Raw genomic sequence first — 20,755 nt, forward strand, 5'->3', positions numbered from 1 at the left:
TTCTTACTGCATCACATCAGGTGGCTGAGCTATAACATTTTACAGTCAATTGGGGATGTTCAGATTGACCTGGGATTAGAGTGGTAGCAACCTTTCCACTTCATTGGATGGGTGGGTTTTCCCCTTTGCAACTGAACAGTAATCTATGTGGTGTGTTTTGGCATCAGAAGAATGTCCTTTGTCCATCCACCACTCACCTCCTGACTTTACCACCTGGCTAATTTCTGCCTTAATCAATGTTTTCATTTGAGTTGAAAGTGATGATTTTATAAATCTGTCATCCCTTCTGTTATATTTATTTTTATTATTCTATTAAGCAGCGCTTTCTCTCATCAACTGGGACTACTTATTTACTCTGAAATACAGCTCCTTCTAGAAAAGTGGGATGTTTCCCCGTTTAATTACCATTTAAATGTTTGTCAACCACTTATAATTCTTTTGTGAATTATCTTTTTAGTGCCCTTGCCCATTTGCAATGGGCATGTTCCTAATTTTCTGTCTCTGTCTCTCTCTCTCTCTCTTTTCATTTACATTCTAGTTAGTTAGCATATAGAGCAACAAGATTTCAGGAGTAGATTCCCTAGTGCCCCTTACCCATTTAGCCCATCCCCCCTCCCACAACCCCTCCAGAAACCCTGTTTGTTCTCCATATTTAAGAGTCTCTCATGTTTTGTCCCCTTCCCTGTTTTTATATTATTTTTGATTCTTTTCCCTTAAGTTCATCTTGAAGTTTTGTATCTTAAAGTCCTCACATGAGTGAAGTCATATGATATTTGTCTTTCTCTGACTAATTTTGCTTAGCAAATACCCTCTAGTTCTATCCATGTAGCTGCAAATGGCAAGATTTCACTCTTTTTGATTGCTGAGTAATACTCCATTGTATATATATACCACATCTTCTTTATCCATTCATCCATCAATGGACATTTGGGCTCTTTCCATACTTTGGCTACTGTTGATAGTGCTGCTATAAACATGGGGGTGCATGTGCCCCTTTGAAACAGTATACCTGTATCTCTTGGATAAATACCTAGTAGTGCAATTGCTGCGTTGTAGGGTAGTTCTATTTCTAATTTTCTGAGGAACTTCCATACTGTTTTCCAGAGTGGCTGCACCAGTTTGCATTCCCACCAGCAGTGCCAAAGAGATCCTCTTTCTCTGCATCCTCGCCAACATCTGTTGCTGCCTGAGTTGTTAATGTTAGCCATTCTGACAGGTGTGAGGTGGTATCTCATTGTGGTTTTGATTTGTGTTTTTCCCTGATGATGAGTGATGTTGAGCATCTTTTCAAGTGTCTGTTAGCCATCTAGATATAGTCTTTGGAGAAGTGTCTATTCATATCTGTTGCCCATTTTTTCACTGGATTATTTGTGTTTTGGATGTTGAGTTTGATAAGTTCTTTATAGATTTTGGATACTAACCCTTTATCTGATATGTCATTTGCAAATATCTTCTCCCATTCTGTTGGTTGCCTTTTAGTTTTGCTGATTGTTTCCTTCGCTGTGCAGAAGCTTTTTATTTTGATGAGGTATGTTGGCATTCTTTGTCATATGTTGCATATATTTCACTCACTTTGTTGCCTGAATTTTCATTTATTTGTTTTCATGTACAGACACTTTATACTTTGATGTGATCTTCTAATCCTTTTCTTTGTGGTTTCTTCATTGCTTTTATGCATAGAAACATTTCTTTATCTCAAAGCCAAATCAATCCTTATTTTCTTATAGCTATTTTATAGTTAGACATTTTTTTTACCATTCTAGAATGTGTTTATTTTCAAAACACTAAGGTTTATTTTTCTTTCTTTCTTTCTTTCTTTCTTTCTTTCTTTCTTTCTTTCTTTCTTTCAAGAATACATGCATTTACTATTATTCTGCCTAAAATCCTTCAGTGCCTTCCCATTGCCTGCAGGAAAAAGTCAAACTTGGTAGTTTGACATATCAGCTCTTTGAAGTCTGGCCTTTCTTTTTGCTTCATTTCCCATCCACACTGTAGCACTAGGAGATCACTTGCAGTTCCCTGAATTGTTAATGCTGTTCCACATGCGTATATCTAAATATCTAAATTCTCCATGCCCCACCACAGTTTGCCTGATACACTTTTCTTCTTCCTGTAAGTCTCCTCAAACATCACCCCTTTTTGTTAAACAAACTTTTTTTTTTTTTTTTTTTTTTTTTTTTGCTTCTCTCAAGCTCAGTCAGTTACCACTTTGTAATCCTCCCAGAACCTTTGGTTAGATTTTTATTGACTTTTAGCTTATTGCAATTAGCATTGTCATTATCATTGTCTGCCAGACTTCTTTACTGTAAAGTTCCTGGTTGTTCCATTGTTTAATAGGCAATTTGGGGAGATGTTTGGAGAATGGATAAATATCCTGTCCCTCATTCAACTTTTGACTAGTAATGTTGGCATTGGCATCTGTTCATGATTTTCTAACTCCATCACTCCTTTGGTGTTTATTACTTGGCATTCTACTATCAGGAAAAGCTTTCCCTCCTTATTTTTAAATGTGTTTATTTATTATTTAAATTTATGTGTATGGACTATGGAGTATTTGTTTAACTCATTACTTTTATTCCAGTCAATGCATTATAAAATATTACAATCACTGTTTAGATTGATGTTTATCATGTCCCAGACTGAATCTGTGGGAATTCCTTTAAGCTGGCTCCTATGTCCTGACATTCTTTGGTACTTCTTTGCTTTCTGACACAAGATGGTACAGGCTCACATTATTCCTTCTGTGCCTCAGGACTGAGATGAAATCCCCCCCCCCCCGCCCCCGCCCCGACCAAGATCTCTGGTTCCTTTCAGTGGAAATGGCACTATGTTCCTTTATTTTTAAGTAACTCCTTTATTTTTAAGTAACTTCCTTATTTTTAGATAACTCCCTTATTTTTAACTACCTTCTCTGATGTGAGGAAACTGGCTTGCATTATCCTCAATGTATTTACCCATTTGCTGAGGCCTAGAAAATGCAGAAAGTAGTTTTGGAATTGCTAAATAGACTTTAATATTTTTATGCTATTTTTTACTTTTGAGATAAAATTTATATACAATGAAATGCAAAAGTCTCAAGCATACCATTTAATGAGTTCTGAAAAATGCATACATCTCTGCAACCCAAACCCTTGTCAAGATAGAGTGCCCCTGGGTGGCTCAGTCAGTTAAGCATCTGACTTCAGCTCAGGTCATGATCTCACAGTTCATGGGTTTGAGCCCTGCATCGGGCTCTGTGCTGACACATCAGAGCCTGGAGCCTGCTTTGGATTCTGTGTCTCCCTCTCTCTCTGCCCCTATCCTGTTCATGTTCTGTCTCTCTCTCTCTCTCTCTCTCCCTCTCTCAAAAATAAACATAAAACAAAGAAAAGTTCAAATTTCTTTAAAAAAAAGAGAGAGAACATTATCACCAACTCCGGAAAATTCCCTCATGCCCCTTTGTAGTCAACCCAGCCACTAGAGGCAACCATTTTATGATTTTCTTCTCACTACAGATTAGTTGTATTTGTTTAGAACTTCATGTAAATGGACAAATACAGAATGTACTTTTTAGTATCTGGTTTCTTTTGCTTAATGTTTTTTAAAAATTATTTTTACTGCCAGGACACCTGGGTGGCTTAGTCGGTTGTGTGTCCGACTTCGGCTCAGGTCATGATCTCACAGTTTGTGGGTTCGAGCCCTGTGTTGGGCTTTGTGCTGACTGCTCGGAGCCTGGAGCTTGCTTTGGTTTCTGTGTCTCCCTCTCTCTCTGTGTCCCTCCCCTGCTTGCTCTCTCTCTCTCAAAAATAAATAAAAACATGTTCAAAAATTTAAAAAAATTATTTTTATTGCCCAACATATGGTCTATCTTGGCTAGGAAAGAATGTGTACTCTGCTGTTGTTTGGTGAACCGTTTTATAAATATCAGTTGTGCCAAGTTGGTTGCTAATTCATGTCTTCTATTACCATATTGACTTTCTGTCTACTTGTTCTCACTTACTGAGGGAAAGTGACGAGATCTCCACCTATATTGTGGACTTGCCTACTTCTCCTTTCAGTTCTTCTATCCATCTTTGCTTTGTGTATTTGAAGCTCTGTTATTAGATGCATTTCTATTAGGATGTGTGCTTATTTTGATGAAATAAATCTCTTATCATTATAAAATATCCCTCTTTAACCTTGATAATATTCCTTGTTCTGAAGTTCACTTTGATACTAATATAACTACTTCACCTTTTTTTAAATTAGTGATTGGGTTTTTTTTTTCTTTTTTTAAAAAAATGTTTATTTATTTTTGAGAGAAAGAGAGAGTAGAGAGGGGGGGGGCAGAGGATCCAAAGTGGGCTCTGTGCTGTCCCTGACGTGGGGCTCAAACTCACAAACTGTGAGATCATGACCTGAGCTGACGTTGGATGCTTAACTGACTGAGCCACCCAGGCAACCCTCTTTCTTCATTTTTTTTACTTTTAACTGATCTATGTCATTACATTTAAACTGAATTTTTTTGTAGATAGCATATAGTTGGGCCTTGACTAATTTTTTAAATCCAATAAGACAATTTGCCTTTTAAAGCAGACCTTTTAGACCATTTGTATTTAATATAGTTTTCAATATGTGTTATGTGTAAATCAGTCATATAGGCTATTTGTTTTTCTTTTTAATTTTTTTATTATTTATTTTTTTGAGAGACAGAGACAGAGAGCAAGCAGGGGAGGGGCAGAGAGAGAGGGAGACACATAATCTGAAGCAGGTTTTAGGCTATGAGCTGTCAGCACAGTGAGAGTTCACTGCTGGCTCAAACTCATAAACTGTGGGATCGTGACCTGAACCAAAGTCAGATGGTTAACCAACTGAGCCACCCAGATGCCCAGGCTATTTGGTTTTTATCTATCTGTTCTTTGTTCCATTTTAACTCTTTTCTTGCTTTCTTTTCGATTGAGTATTTTATAGCATCCTGATTTTAATTCCTCTGTCGGCTGATTAAATTTTAAATAACTCTTCTTTTTCCTTGTAGTCATTTGTCTTACAATACATATCTTTATCACATTCTACCTTCAAATTATACCATTTCAAGTATGGTGTAAGAACCTTATACCAGTATCCCATATCCAGTCATAGTATCCTTATATCCAGTCTCCTTTTCTTTATATTGCTAATGTGTATTTTACTTCTTCATGTGATATAAACCTCACAAAACATTGTTACTGGTTTGTTTGTTTTTTTTTAAAGAGCTTAGGTAAGCCGATAGTGGCTAATTCTTTTTTTTTTAAGTTTTTTATTTATTTATTTATTTATTTATTTATTTACTTATTTATTTAGAGAGAACGAGCAGGGGAGGGGTAGCGAGTGAGGGGGACAGCGGATCTGAAACAGGCTCTGTACTGACAGCAGAGAGCCCCATGTGGGGCTCAATCTCACAAACTGTGAGATCATGACCTGATCTGAAGTTGGACGCTTAACTGACTGAGCCACCCAGGTGCCCTGGTTACTGTGTTTGATTTAAATGATTATTTATATTTTAGAGAAAATTGTAAAAGAGAAAAGTCTTTATATTAACTCCCATATTCACCATTTCTGACAGTTTTTGTTTCTTTTGTGTAAATTCAAATTTCCATCTGGAATCATTTTTGTTTAATCTGAAGAACTTTCTTTAGCGTTTATTATAGTTCAGGTATGCTAGTAACAAATTCTCTCATCTTTTGTTTGTCTGAAAGTGCTTTATTTCACCTTTATTTTTTGAAATAATTTTTGCTGGATATAAAGTTCTAGATTGACAGAGGTTTTCTTTTAGGACTGTAAAGATTTTATTCTATTATATTCTGGCTTACATTCTTTCTGATGTGAAGTCAGTAGTAATTGTTGTCTGTTCCTTATATAGAATGTGGCTTTTTCTGTGATCTTTTCTAGTATTTTCTTTCTTTAAAAAATTTTTTTTAAACATTTATTTATTTTTGAGAGACAGAGAGAAACAGAACACAAGCTGGGGAGAGGCAGAGAGAGAGGCAGATACAGAATCAGAAGCAGGCTCCAGGCTCTGAGCTGTCAGCACAGAGCCCAATGCAGGGCTCGGATTCACAGAACCCTGAGATCATGACCTGAGCTGAAGTTGGATGCTTAACTGACTGAGACTGAGCCACCCAGGCGCCCCTAGTATTTTCTTTTAATTATTGATTTTTAACTGTGTGAGTGTAGTGTGCTTTGGTAAGGATTTCTTTGTGTTTATCATTTTTGGGGTTGTTTTTCTTTCTTGGACCTATGGGTTTATATTTTTTATCAGTCTTAGAAAACTTTTATTATTTCTTCATATTTTAAAAAATTTCCTCTCCTGTCTTTCTGCATCTCCAGTTACACATATGCTAGATAACTAACATATGTATTGTTTTACAGGTTATTAAGGCTCTGTCCATTTTATTTTCAAGTTTACTTGTCCTTGCACTTTGTTATAGTTCATTCTTTTGAACAGTTTCTTTCTTCACAGATCTTTTCTTCTGCAGTGTCTAAGCTGCTTTTAAGCCCATCCAATGAAATTTTCATTTTGGATATTATATTTTACTACTCTAGAGGTTCTGATTCTTTTTTACAGTTTCCATTGTTTTAACTACATTTATGTCTTTCTTCAAATTCTTGATCACACTTATAACACCTGCTTTAAAGTTCCTATCTGCTAATTTCATCATCTTCACCATTTCTGGGTCTGTTTCTATTGACTGATTTTTCTCCTGTTCACATTTTCCTACTTCTTCACATATACAGTAATTTTTTATTGAATAATGGACATTATAGGTATTACTGGTTTGGTGCCTGGATTTTGTCTTTATTTAAAGGTTAAGTTTCATTCAAGCAAATAGTTAATTACTTGCAGATAAGCTTTTTCAGCTTTGTTTTGAATGGATAGGATAGCATTTAATCTTGGGCTAGTTTATTTTTAGCCTTCTCTCTAAAATGTGGCCTTTCTGAGGTATCCCTAGCAAATGCCCCAGGTGTTTAATAAGGTTTCTTCATTCCAATTGGTCAGAACTTGAATGTTTCTAAACTTTACTTAAGTTCTAGTAGTTGTTCAGCTTATAGTTCCCCCAGTAATTGTTATTTAACTAGCCTCATGAAGTCTATCCTTAAACCTACACTAAAGGTTCATGCAGACCCTTATGCGTATTTCTGGAGCTGTTTCTCTGATATTCTGCCCTGCAGATTTAAGTTGCCTGAATCTCTCCTAATTCCAATTTCTCTCTCCTCATTTTGCAAGAGAACTGTATTCCGTTTGGCTTTCTTCTATCCCGTGCTTAGGTAAATACCTCCAGAAATAGATCTAGGGAAACCTTTGGCCTCATCTTATTTGTTTTCCTTCTTTCCAGTATCACAGTCTTACTGTACCTATTGTCCAGTGTCTGAAAACACTTGTTTCATAGATTTGGTCCAGTTTTCTATTGTTTGTGATAGGAAGGTTATCTGGTACCAGTAACTTATTGATGGCTAGATCACCCATATCAGTTTTATTTATTTTTTTAAGATTCCACTTTTTTAAGTTATCTCTACACCCAACATGGCACCCAAAGCTCACAACCCTGAGATCAAGTGTTGCATGCTCTTCTGACTGAGCCCGCCAGATGCCCCACCCATAACATTTTAAAAATGTAAAATTTTTAGTGAATAAAAAATATATATACTAAGGGGTGCCTGGGTGTCTCAGTCAGTTAAGCATCTGACTCTTGATTTCAGCTCAGGTCACGATCTCATGGTTCTTGAGTTTGAGCCCCAGGTTGGGCTCAGTGCTGATAGCATGGAGCCTGCTTGGGGGATTCTCTCTCTCCCCCTGTCTTTGCCCCTCCCCTGCTTACACACACACACTCTCTCTCTCTCAAAAAAAATACATATATATAATACATACTGAAAAATTGCATAAATCTTAAGTGTATAGCTTGATGAATTTTCATTAATTGGACTTACTGGTGTAATTAACACCCAGATCAAGAACAACAGTATTAGAACTCCAGGAGCCCCCTTAGTGGCCCTTTTTAAATTTAATAATACTTAAAGGTAACCAATATCCCAACTTCTATTACCATATATTATTTTTGTCTGTTTCTGACTATTATACAAGTAGAATAATATAAAAAACAACTTTTGTGTCTGGCTTCTTTTGTTCAATTTTATGACTGTGAAATTCATCCATGTTTTGTGTGTAGTTGTAAAATGTTCATTCTCTTTCCTGTGTGCTATTCCACTATATGAATATTCTAAAATTTGCTCATCCTGTTAACATTCTTATATATGTCTTTTGGTTAACATATGAATACATTTCTATTGCACATATACTTATAAGTGGAATTACTGGGTTAACCCATTCCAACAACCACCAAACTTATATAATTAGTCTAGCCATTTCTTCTGACCTCCAGACTTAAACATCCAAATCTGTTTGACACCTCATTTATAAGCATCTCAAACTTGTATCCAAAACCATTTGCTCCTCTATGTTCCCTGAATCAGTAAAAGCCTTCTTAATCCATCTAGTTACTTAGGGAGTCATTCTTAATGCTCCTCTTTTTTTACTCTTCCCAGAAAATCAATCCATTATCAAGTCCTTAGATTCCACCTCTCATTTATACATGTCCTGAAATTATCTAACTCTCACTGTCTCTACTGCCATTACCCTAGGTTAAGCCACCATCATCTCTAGCCTTGACTAATGTAACTGCCCCTAAACTGGCCTTTCAGCAACACCTCCTGACCTCCTCCAAACTATTCCCCACAAATAGCCTGAGTGAGCTTTTAAATATGTAAATCAGATTCTACTTAACATTTTATATTAGCTGCCCATTAACCTTAGGATACATTCCAAAATACAGTCTAAAATCTATTATGTGGCCAATAAGAGCTTGCATGGTCTGGCCTCTGTCTCATCTCAGCCCAAGCTTGCTCCCTTCGTTTCAACCACATTGACTTCCTTTCATTTCTAGAACAAACCAATTTCTTTCATGCCCCAACCACCTAACACTTAATGTTCTTTTGGCCTGAAACATCCTTTAAGGTTGTTTCATATACCTGGAACTTAAAAGACATTTCTTTAAAAATATCTTCCCTGATAGTCCAAAATTAATTCATCATCACACCCACCAGTTTTTCTTCATAGTACTGATCACAATTTATAATTATGTAATGATTTATGCTTTAACATCTCTTGCTCCTGTTACACTTTAGATTCCATTCAGTGTTATGTTCTTTCCTGTAACCCAATGCCCAACACCGGGCTTGGCACGTGATACACAGTCATCAAGTGTTTATTTAATAATGCATGTCCAGGCAAAGGGTGAAAGGGGCCGTAGGGTCTGCATCTGGCATTTCTTTGCCAAAGTTAGGTGCCTGCTTGTGTGGTGATAGATGGGACAAGTCCTTTTCTTGCTCACTCAGAGGGGGCTTTTCCCCCCGCTCCTTGGATAATGTTTGCTGTGTGGCCGCGTGAGAGACGAACTGACTCCAGATACCGGCGACCAGCAGGAGAGATTAGCTTCATTTGTGAAGGACAACATTAGCTGTCACCAGAGGACTTTGCAACGTCTTGGCGCAGGTGCGTGAAAAGCTGCCAATCTTTCCTGGAACGGGGCGGGACAAGCTCGGACCTGGGGAGGGGGCGGGCCAATGTGTCTTCCCACAGACCCTGATTGGCCTGGGCGGGCCGAAGGGAGGGGGCGGGGCTTGATCCCGCCAGGCGCCAGCCACGTTGGACGTGGGGCTGCCCCGAGGAAAGGCCACTCCCTGGCCCCATAATGCACTGCGGGCGCGTCACTTGGAGCGGCGGGTCTCGGCTCGACAGGTACGACCTGGCCCCTCCCAGTTCTCGTTCCTCAACCCTCTTAGGGTCGCTCAAGATTGGGTCCCTTCGCTCTCCCTCCCTCCCGCCACGGCTGTGACCCTCGCCCTCGCGACTACAGACCTCCCGAGCAGGAACCCAGCGCGTGCCTTGGGGGGCGGGAGCCGGGTGGTTGGAGCTGCGGAGCATTGGAGGGGGGGACTTCTTCCCCTTCAGCTTCACGGGGCTGTGGGGTCGCGCGAGTGGCAGTTGCCCCTTGGCTGACCTGTCTTGGGTATGGGACTGCTCAGGCAGGGGACCCCGGGTGAGGGACAGTCGCTGTGGGCTGCCAGCAGTGGGGGGCATTCCCTGGCGTCCAGTTGCTAGAAACACGGCCATCTACCTAGGCTACTTAGGTGGACCAGAGAGCTTGATGTGGCATTTCCTATTTTTTAAAAACAGGGTGGGATTTGAACTAGTGGCTTACTTCGCGTTCAGTGGGGTTTTAATGAGCATTGAGCCCAGAGATTTGACCTCGTTGGCCAAAGAAGCCTCTTAAGGCCCGTTAGTGGCACTTTGGGTGCAATGTGGCTTATAGGAGACCTGAGCAGTTGGCTCCACAGATGTAAGAGGGCTCCAAAATAGGAGGCCGAGCCCCAGCTGGCTTGAATCTCTCTGCCAGCGAAAACAACTTTGGACTTTTCTCCTCAGTTTCCTGGATCACCCTCTTGGGGGCAGTTGGAGAGCTTGAGAACCAGTCCCTCCTATGCCTGTACAGCCAAGGCAAAGTCCAGGGCTAAAGTGTCAGCCACCAGACGCGAGATGTTGTAATCCCATCTCACAGGTGGAACAATCACTTTTCTACATTCTGAATTTGCTCACGTGCTGAGATTATAAGGAAGTAGTACTTGAAACAGTACCAACACTTTCCATTATTGAAGGTTGTATTTCAGTATTTGATATGTGTGATCATGCCCTAAATTAATGGGATATCTGGACATTTCTTATGTTGAGAACCATGAAAACCAATTTAGTACCTTTGTGTGTGTGTGTGTGTGTGTGTGTGTGTATGAATTGATTTTTTAAAAATCTATGTTTTATATCAATGTTTAAAAGAAGCCTAGGTCTTTTCAAAGGGGTGCCTGTGACTTTCCAAATACCTGAGTAAGAAACTTGAAAACGTTGTGAGGCAGTATCTCATAGGGTGGTTAGAGTTAGGCCTGGATCTAAATCTGTCACTTGCGAATTTAAGAATTGAATAAATTTCTTAACTTTTCTGAGCTTGAATATCCTCAAAGGCAAAATGGAACTGATAGTACCTATCTCATAGGTTATTGGAAGGCTTAAATCAGGTAGTATATAAAGTGCCTGATAATTAGAGGGCAGTCAGTAAATTAATAATAAGAAGCAATATTGCACTTTCAGTCTTCAAGGTGATGTTTCAGGTTCTTTATGTAGCTCTGTAAGGTAGATACTATTAGTGTCTTTAAAATAATCCTAGGAGATATGTGCTATTAGTGACCACAATGTATAGGTGAGCAAATTGAATACAGAAAGGCAAAGCTTGCCCAAGTTTACAGTTAGCACATGGTGGAGCCAGTTTTTGAACCCAGGCACTTGTTCCAGACTCCATCCTGTTAACTGTTATACTGCCTCTTACAGAAAATGTAAGGTGGTCTTTTATTATTTCAAAGAGTAGCTAGAAAGCTTCTGTATCACTGGCTTCTTGCTCCTTGCTGGTTTAAGGAGACTGATGTAGCACAGTGATACAGAGATACAAGATATTTAAGTTTAAGCACCAGTTCTGCTGTATATTCGTAGTGACATTGAGAAAGGGACCTTCAGTTTCCTCATCTGTAAATGGAGATTATACCTACCTCACTGTTGGGGACTCACAATTTGTGCATGTATTGAGGGCCCTGTTCCTAGATATGGGTATCTACTCTGGAGCCTGAGGTCTTATACATACTTTGTAGTACAAGCACCTATAATAGTATTGAAGGCTTCTGGTAAGGTGGGGGCATAGGCAAAGCCATAAAATAAATTCTGGTTGTCCTTGGCACTCTTTCCCCTTTTCCTCTTTTAAGTTCCGTCTTTCAAGTGTCTTTCTGTTAACCTATGGCTGTTGAGTCCTTCCCTTTTCACTCAATCTTGCTCCCACCCTGTGTGCCATAATTAGTATAGCTTTCTCCCCCCAAAACCCCTGCCCCCATTTCCACAGATCTCAGCCAGCATTTTCAATGAAATATGTACCAAGGGAGTGTTTCCCATGCAAGATAATTTGAGTATAAGCAGATGAACATTAAATAATTTCCCAAAAAATTAAACACACACATTTGGATGAAACAAAAAAAATTCTCTAAATTAGAAAAATGTAACACCTCAAAACTGATTTCACAGATATTATTGCTAAGGATAGGGCAAAAAATAAGTCAGTTGAAAGGCTGCTTTAGGTAAATAATAGTACAAGTGCGATGTAGATATAAGAATTCTGAAAAGGATAGTTGGATAATTAAGTTTGGGAAATAATGAACTTAAAATATGAGTGGTTAACGCAATATGAAATGTTTTTACCTATTATGAAAGCATCTTGTTGAAAGTAGATATAAAATATACTTCTGTATTGGATTTTGTTAATTACTTTTTGAGAAATTGCCTTCCTGGTGGCCCACAGTCATTACCCCACAAGGTTCTGAAGAAGAGATCAGCCTCTAGGTAAATGTTTTCCCAGACCTACCTAGATTCTAATTTGGGCTTTTTCCTTTAGCAGTTGCTCTTGAGGAAAGGATATGCAGGTCAGTACCCAAATCCCTATGAGTTTTCTGCTATCTAAAGACAGATTTTTTTCAGGGTTAAAGGTGAGGGAAAATGGATCATGCTAAAAATATACCTATGGCCCTGATAAAACTACTATTGCCCTGAATCTCCCCATGCAAATGTTAACCTCTTGATTTCCTTGGTTCCTCCCAACGCTTCCTTGGTTTCCCGACCACCACTGTGCCTAGACTCTAAAGGTACTCTAACCTTAGCTTGGTCTTCATGTGGGTGGATACCTTTTTCTACTATCATAATCCAGATGAGATTGGAGTGTTTTTTTTTTTTTAAGGAACTGCATTAAGAATCCAAGATAGAAAGAGAAGGGAGGTATTAGTTGATAGAGGAGAGATTGCTTATCCTAAAGTGATTGAAGTCCATCTACAAATTAGTTAAGCCTGACATTATTCATTGGACAGTCATACTAGTTTCTTTTGTTAGTTCACTGGTTTGGATGTTAGGCCAAATGACTCTGGGAGGAAGAGATTTAACTTTTTCTCTTCAGAAGAATCTTATCTACTAATAGAAGCAATTTTCTGACAACCTTTTAAGAATTTTGACAGGGACTATCAGTGCTGTGTTGTGCTTTTGGTTACAAGCCCAAATGTATTAGGAGTATCTGAAATGCAGGTTTGTCTAACAATGGTTTTCTAATTAGCTAAGTGGTGGTCAACACAGGTTGTGTTGTGTTTGCTCTTTTCATCTATTGATGATTCTTGGGGGTAGGAATAGCCTTTGGCATAGTCCCTGGCATTTGGTATGTACTCAATAAATGTTTGTTAAGTGAATGGAATTTGCAGGTTGGTATTTGTTTCTCAGTATATGTTAGGAAATATGAATCATATCTTTCTGTTTTTAATTCATAAAAGAGTAACTGACAATTACATGAAAATTGCCACTCTGTAATAAAGATTATTCTTAATATTTCTGTTGAGATCCTAGACAGATCAGGCATAAAATAATACAGTCTAGTTTTAAATACTAAGAATATAGGTGTTTGGAAAACTAGAAGTCACAGCCCTGCTCTCATGTTGATTCCCCGAGTACTTATTGTGTTGCAGTAAACTTTGGGAAGAAAACATTTTATGTTTAAATAATACATGCCTAAAGGTATGAAGTAAGACATTTTCCTACTTTCTTATTCTTAAGCTAAATATCATAATTATGGTTTAATAAGCAAAACATAGTAACAGTTTTTAATAGGGGTTTTTAGTTTAGATATCATCCTTTGAGGGAACCCAGCTTTCTCTTGCTACTGCTTTTAGAAAAGGAAAGAAACTGATTGAATAGAAAAAAATAATTTGAATATGTCATGTTGGAACTTTTGTTGGAAGATCCCATTATGGTAAAGGCTAATTTAATTTCTGTTGGTTTTTTTTTTTTTTTTCATTTTAAACGAATGGAGGAGAAAAATATTAAAGAGTAAGGACATGTTAATACCTGTCTATTCCTCTCATTTCCCCATGAAAAGATGATGCATTAACTTTGTTATTTGGGTTAATGTTTCTAGTCAATTACCATCATGAATGGATAGTCACATTTTGACTTTACATAGCAACAAAAGCTAGGAGCTGTAGTACTAATTTCCAGATTCGGTACCAGATTGGTTTTCTGCGACATTTTAAAATATTCTAACTAACTCAGTTTTTCATTTTTGGGATGAGATAGTCTTGACCTATCTGAACAGGGCAGGTAAGGGTTAATTTAGTCCCTGAGATACAATATCTTGAAAAAAGCTATGAAATCGTTAGCAAATTTTTCAGTGTTCACCGTTGCCCCTACTGCTAGCAAAGCAGTATTTAGTAGCATTATGCTCTGAAGGCCTGTCAGGAAAGAGTTATCATTTAATTTCAGACTGTGAACATGTTTTAATTTAGTGTTTTTGAAAGTATGATCTGTAGAAACTAAACATAGCATTTACATGGGAATTTGTTAAAAATGGAAGATTCTCAAGCTCCACCCCACAGTCAATGGATCAGAATTTGGGGGTGGGAGGAGGTTCAGAAATCTGCCTTTCTGACCAAACTTCCAATAGTTTTTATACAAGCTAAAATTTGAGCAGTATTATATATCTTAAATCTAAGTTTCCGTTTACCTGATTTCTTTCAGACCTGGCCTGTGAAGTCCTTTTATCTATTTTTATGAAGCATGATCAGAATATAATAAAAGAGACCATTATGATTTTCTGGTATAAAGAGATTGAGAGCAGTATTAAAACCACTATTCCTTTAGCTTTAAGATTTACTATGAATAATTTTTTTTTTATTATAAAGGTAATATATGGCCATTGTGGGATATTATGAAAATTTAGGAAATTATAAAATAACAATCACACATAATCCTGTTTTCTGGAGATAAGCATTATTATAATTTTGGCATGTTTCCTTCTAATATCTATTTCTCCATTTATCTCTCCCTTCTTTTTGTCTTTATGGAAAACAACATTTGCAGTTTTTATCCTGCTTTTTTCCTAATATAAGGATTTTACCACATTATTAAACTGTTTTTTACAAACATAACTATTGTGCTTTATATTCCATCATAGGGATGTATTATAATTAACCATTTCTTTTATTGTTGGATGTTTAGATTGTTTTTGGCAATTTCTATGAAAGAATGTCTTTCTGTTTAAAATGTCTGAATCTGATTACTTCCGTTAGGATAGGGTTATATATTGTGGTCAAAGGGCATAAATATTTTTAAACTCTGTTGAATATCACCAAATTAGTTTGAGTAAATATTTCAATATTTACCTCTGTAGATACTTATGAGAACACCAGAAATAAGCAAGTATTATTTTTTAAAAACTAATTTATTAAGGAAAGTGTAGTATGTCATTGTTTTAATTAGTATATCTTTGATTATTAGTGAAGCGAATAGTTTTTTTATCTAACCCAAATTGTTCATTTTGTTTCAGGTCTTCTCTGCTGGTTGAAATGTCTATGATTTTATCTGCATCAGTCATTCGTGTCAGGGATGGGCTGCCACTTTCTGCTTCTACTGATTATGAACAAGGCACAGGCGTGCAGGAGTGCAGGAAGTATTTCAAAATGCTCTCGAAGAAACTGGCTCAGCTTCCTGATAGATGTACACTGAAAACTGGACATTATAACATTAAGTAAGACTTCAGTTTGCTCTCTTTACCGAGTGGTTGCCATCCGAATGAAATTTAAGTGGTTGCAGTAAAAATCAGTGAGTGATTAGGAAAGTGTGTTCAAGTCAAGAATCACGTGGTTCTGAACTTATACAAAGCAGTAGTCATGTCATTGCCCCTTTTGCAGTTTCTCTGTGTTTAAATCTGGCTTTAGAAATTTTTATAGTTTTGTAGATCGAAGGTATTTTATAAGTTGGTCACTAGGTTATTTATTGGTGTTCTTACATGCCAGGCAAACTGTAATGGGAAATACAAAAAATTGTACATGATACTTTACCTCAAAGAACTTAAGAAGTTTACATTCTAGTGAGAGAGGATAGCACTCATCTGTATTTATTGTATATAAAGATGGTAACACTGGGTGATGGGGTAGAGTGACTTTATGGTAGTCTAGGGCTTCTCTGAAAAGGCAATATTTGAGCAGAGACCTAAAAGATGAGAAAAAAGATGGTCGTGTGAAGGATGCTGTGGTTAAAGAACAAGGCAGAGTAATAGCTAGTGCAGAAGACCTTTGATATTGATGAAGGGATGGAAAGAAAACCAGAGATGCTGAAGCAGTATGGACAATTAATACAGTGGTGGCAGAAGCTGAGGTCAGAAAGGTAGGAATGGGACAGGTTACATAGAGCATTCTAGGCTGTGATAAAGAGTTTGGATTGAGTCTAATGTAATAGGAAGCCCGCTGGAGAGTTATGTAATGTGGTTTTGGCTTTGAGTAGATCATCCTGGCTGCTGTATGGAGAATGTGCTCTAAAGGAGAAAGAGTAGAAGCAGAGAGATCATTTAGGAAACTCTTAAAGCAGTTCATTTAGAGGTGATGGCTTATAACTTGAATGAAAGTGATAATGATGAGAAATGGTTGGATTGGGGCTATATTTTGGGAGTAGCACCAACAAATCTTCCTAATGGATTGTAGTGGGATGTGAGGAAAAGAGAATAATCAAGAGTTGCCTCTAGATTTTTGGCCTAGAGAATGTCCATAATTACTTGGCTAATGGGGCTGAAATGAGTAAGATTGGAGAGTGTATGTTTTTTGGTAAAAATCAAGAGTTCTGTTTGGACATGTTAAGTCTGAGATGCCCAGTAGATATTCAGGAGGCACTGTCAGGTAGGCAGCTGGATGTGTAAGTCTGACATTTAGTGAAGAAGGACAAGTATGGAGATTTAGATTTGGGGGTCAGCTTATTTATAATTAAATCCATGGTAATAGATAAGAACCCCTTGGGGAGCATGCACATGAAACAGAGGCAATTAACTCTTCAGAAGTTTGACACTGATTTTGCATACAGAAAGAAATCAGATAAGGACAGGGTCCACAAGGATATAATTAAGAGAGGGCTTCATTTTTGAGATGAGACACGAGCCATGTCCTGAAGAATTCATAAGATTTGGTTAAGGCAGAGAAGAGGGTGTTTCAGGTGTAGAGAGGAAAGGCAGAGTGAGTAAAGAATGACTTAGCACTGGGAGTACATTCACCCATTTGACCTGGTGTAGTGAATGGTGATTTAGGGATAGTTACGGGAAATGTCAGATAATTAGTGTGAGGCCAGATCCTGGATTTCCCTGAAAGTTCAGACTGAGGGATGTCACTTTGATGTAATAGGTTAAAAGAAGCTGTTATTGCAGGTTTGAGGGAAGTGACTTGGTAAAAAACAATGCTGAGGCAGTGAAGTGGAAAGTCTGAGAAAGAGATTAACTTATAATTGGGGCCTGAACTAATAAGATGTAAGTGCAAATGGAAAAGAAAAATGCCAACCACAGAGACACTTCAAAAGAAGAAATGGTCAAGGAGCCTGATAAGATGGAATACCAGAGATGAAGAGATGGAATACCAAAGATGACTTAAACCTTGGAATTGGACACAAAGAGGTCTTTGGAAAGGGTTAGGCTAGGCACCATCTTGGGTATTTTACATGAGGTTGTGACTAGGCAGTCCATTGAGATGGGTAGAGATTTTGGAATCATTCACATAGAAGTTGAAACTGTGAGGGTAGAAATGCCCACTGAGTTTCTGAGATGCCCAGAATAGACCCTTACAGAATGTCCATAATTATTTAGATCACCTGGATAATGGTAAGATCATTAAATTGGGTTTTCAAAGGGTTTAACTGGAAAATGTGGTGGTGGTGATGGTTAAAATATATTTAAAATGATGTCTAACCTACTTTTGTTTTATGGAGAGAAACTGGAAACATTTTAATATTCTGTTTAATAGGCTCTTTTAGTACCGTTGGTCATTATTCTGAGTTTCAGTTGATATTATATAGTATAGTAGACACATGTCAGAATTATAGAAGATCGTTTGAATGCATATGAATTCTGGCAGATATCCTGGACTTTAAAGAACAGCTTTTTTTTTTGCAAGTGGGTTTTCTTTCTGTATTCTCTTCAAAGTATAGTATCATGTAGTAAAATTTTAACACTCCTCCAATTCTGTTTTGAGTTCTAGATTTTGTATTATTTCTTTGTACCTCATCTTATTCCACAAAGGATGTGAGGCAGTTTACAAAAAAATATAATAATCCAAGAGCACAGGAAAGAGAATCACATAAAGGTAGAGATAAAGATAGGAGAATAATAAACTGAAGTAACATTTCCTTCTGGAGATGCAAACTGCATAGTCCATTCATTTGTTGAAAAGGACTGCAAATATTGCCCTGAGCTTCCTTAGGGCCAAAACAAAGGAGGAGGATGAATCATTTACAGGCTACAGTGTCCAGGGGATAAGAACATTGCTCTTCATGTTACTGAGACCTGATGTATGTAAAGAGGGACAGCATTTGGATAGCATTCTTCCAGCAGCCATAACAATGAGCTTATGATTTTTCTTACAATATTCCTCAGTGTAAGCAAATGACATAATGCAAAAAGCAATTTTATGAGAGAGAGTTTATGAGTGAGATGAATCAGCAGTGGTCTAATCTGGCCTGATCTGACAATTTTGAAATGTCTAAAGGAATAAATAGATTACATGGCCTTCGGAACCACACCTAGAAAAGCCTATATGCACATTATTTTTGTAACCAAGTTTTTTAAAAGGATTGAATAGTAGATAAGTTTAATTCTAACTCTTGACAAGAACCTGGGTTTTATGTATTTTCTATCATTGATTAGAGGACTTGTTCGTTGTTTTCTAGTTTATTGAGGTTTTCATGCTATATGACAGTACATTTAGACTGAATTATAAAATCCCTATAAAATTGGGGGTTTATACATTACCTGAGTATTTAAAATTCTCTTGTGACACCTCTTTTTCTAACTACCCATGAGCTTGCCAGATAAAATTTAGAGATTTGCAGTTATAGCATCATAGCATAGCCTGAGACTGGCACTAGGCTGCCTGTCTGCCTTCTTGAAGCCCGGCCTATGGCCTCCTTTTTCTTGAATCCCCTTCCTTGCTGCTATTATTTTATTTCTCTCATGATCAGTCCCTTCATACATTGCCTGTAGAACTTACTTGACTTCTTTCTCATTTATATTTTTCATATTTTAAATTTATTTTTAAATTTCTATATCCTTTCTCTGTAGTTAGATAGCTCACTGAGATAATTGATCTGCTCTGGCTTATAAATGATTCCTCATCTCTTAGCATTGTGGTTTTCAAATTGGTGTAGAAATTGAGGTGCTCTTTGCAGAATACCACTGAGAACCAAAACATAGTAGCTAATAAGTATGTAATTATATGCTAAATCAGATGGTAACTTGCACTGGATTCTAGTGCAGTAGGTAGAGAAAAACCATAGAGTTTGAGAAAAAAATTGGGAGAGTAACATTTTAAAATTAAATTCCTCCCCTCCCCCACACCCACCCTGTATTAGGAAAATGATGAACTTTACCACATTGTAGTGGCTGAATACTTGAGTTCAGCTGATGGAGCCCATTCTGTGGAGCTTATGTTGGCACAGTGCCTTGCGCATAAGATACTAGCTGCTAAATGAGGGATGGTTGTTTTGGGAGTATGGCAGTGTTCAAAGTGCCATAGAGTTAAGTCTTCATTTTGTCAAAATACTTCAGTTTGCCTTGTTGGTTAGTGGGTGGTTGAGGGGGTGCATAATTTAGTTTTGTGATTTCTTCTCATGGTCCAGTTGAATCTTTGAACAACACGGGTTTGAACTGCACAGGTCCATTTATAAGCTAATTCTTTTGAATAAGTATAGTATAGTACTGTAAATGTATTTTCTCTTAAGATTAAAAAAATTTTTAATGTTTAGTTTTGAGAGAGAGAGCACACGTGAGCTAGGGAGGAGCAGAGAGAGAGGGAGACACAGAATCTGAAGCAGACTCCAGGCTCTGAGCTGTTATCACAGAGCCCACTGTGGGGCTCGAACCCATGAGCCATGAGATCACTACCTGAACCAAAGTTGGACGCTTAACTGACTGAGCCATTTAGGTGCCCCTCTCTTATGATTTTTTAAATAACATTTTCTTTTCCCTCACTTATTGTATGAATACAGTCTATAATACATATAACATACAAAATATGTGTTAATTGTGTTACTGGCAAGGCTTTCAGTCAGTAGTAAGCTATTAGTAGTCAAAGTTTTGGGGAGTCAAAATTCATGCTGTTTTTTGACTGTGCAGGAAGTTGGCGTCCCTAACCCCAGCATTGTTCAAGGGTCTGATGGTACAATTCTATGTAAAACTTTAAGGAATTTATCTATTCCATAAGTTGAAGGAAACTTTCCTTAAATTGTCATAAATGTTTAATATATAAACCTATGTCAGAACTTAGGAAACAATAATAACTAAAGCAATAATTATGAACCATATGAAATTAAGTCGTGTCATGTGGGATCTTAAAATTTTGAGATTGGTTTTGGGAGTTTGAAAATCATAGTTGTACATTTTGAGGTCTCATTAAACATTGAGATACTCCTCTTATGAAAATGTAAACCGCTTTGGGAGGTCAGTCATACTCTACTGTGAATTTTAGTGCAAGAAATAAAATTTCTTAGTTCTTTCTTTCACTGTGAATTCTTTTTAAGTCTGATAATGTCTGTGAGCTTTATAGGTTCTCTCTT

General features: G+C 37.5%; 1 protein-coding gene across 1 annotated transcript in view; it reads left to right on the forward strand.

Annotated features, from left to right (window-relative positions):
* The first annotated feature begins 9,708 nt into the window (after window positions 1–9,708).
* Window positions 9,709–20,755, forward strand: part of SEC22A (SEC22 homolog A, vesicle trafficking protein) — a 75,995-nt gene continuing 64,948 nt past the window's right edge. The window contains 2 exon segments of the mRNA XM_019448595.1: window positions 9,709–9,790; window positions 15,498–15,698. Coding sequence (XP_019304140.1) covers window positions 9,744–9,790; window positions 15,498–15,698 — 248 coding nt within the window. The 5' untranslated portion in view covers window positions 9,709–9,743.

The sequence above is a fragment of the Panthera pardus genome, unplaced genomic scaffold (assembly GCF_024362965.1).
Source record: "Panthera pardus isolate Hobbes unplaced genomic scaffold, ASM2436296v1 HiC_scaffold_16, whole genome shotgun sequence".
NCBI lineage: Eukaryota > Metazoa > Chordata > Mammalia > Carnivora > Felidae > Panthera > Panthera pardus.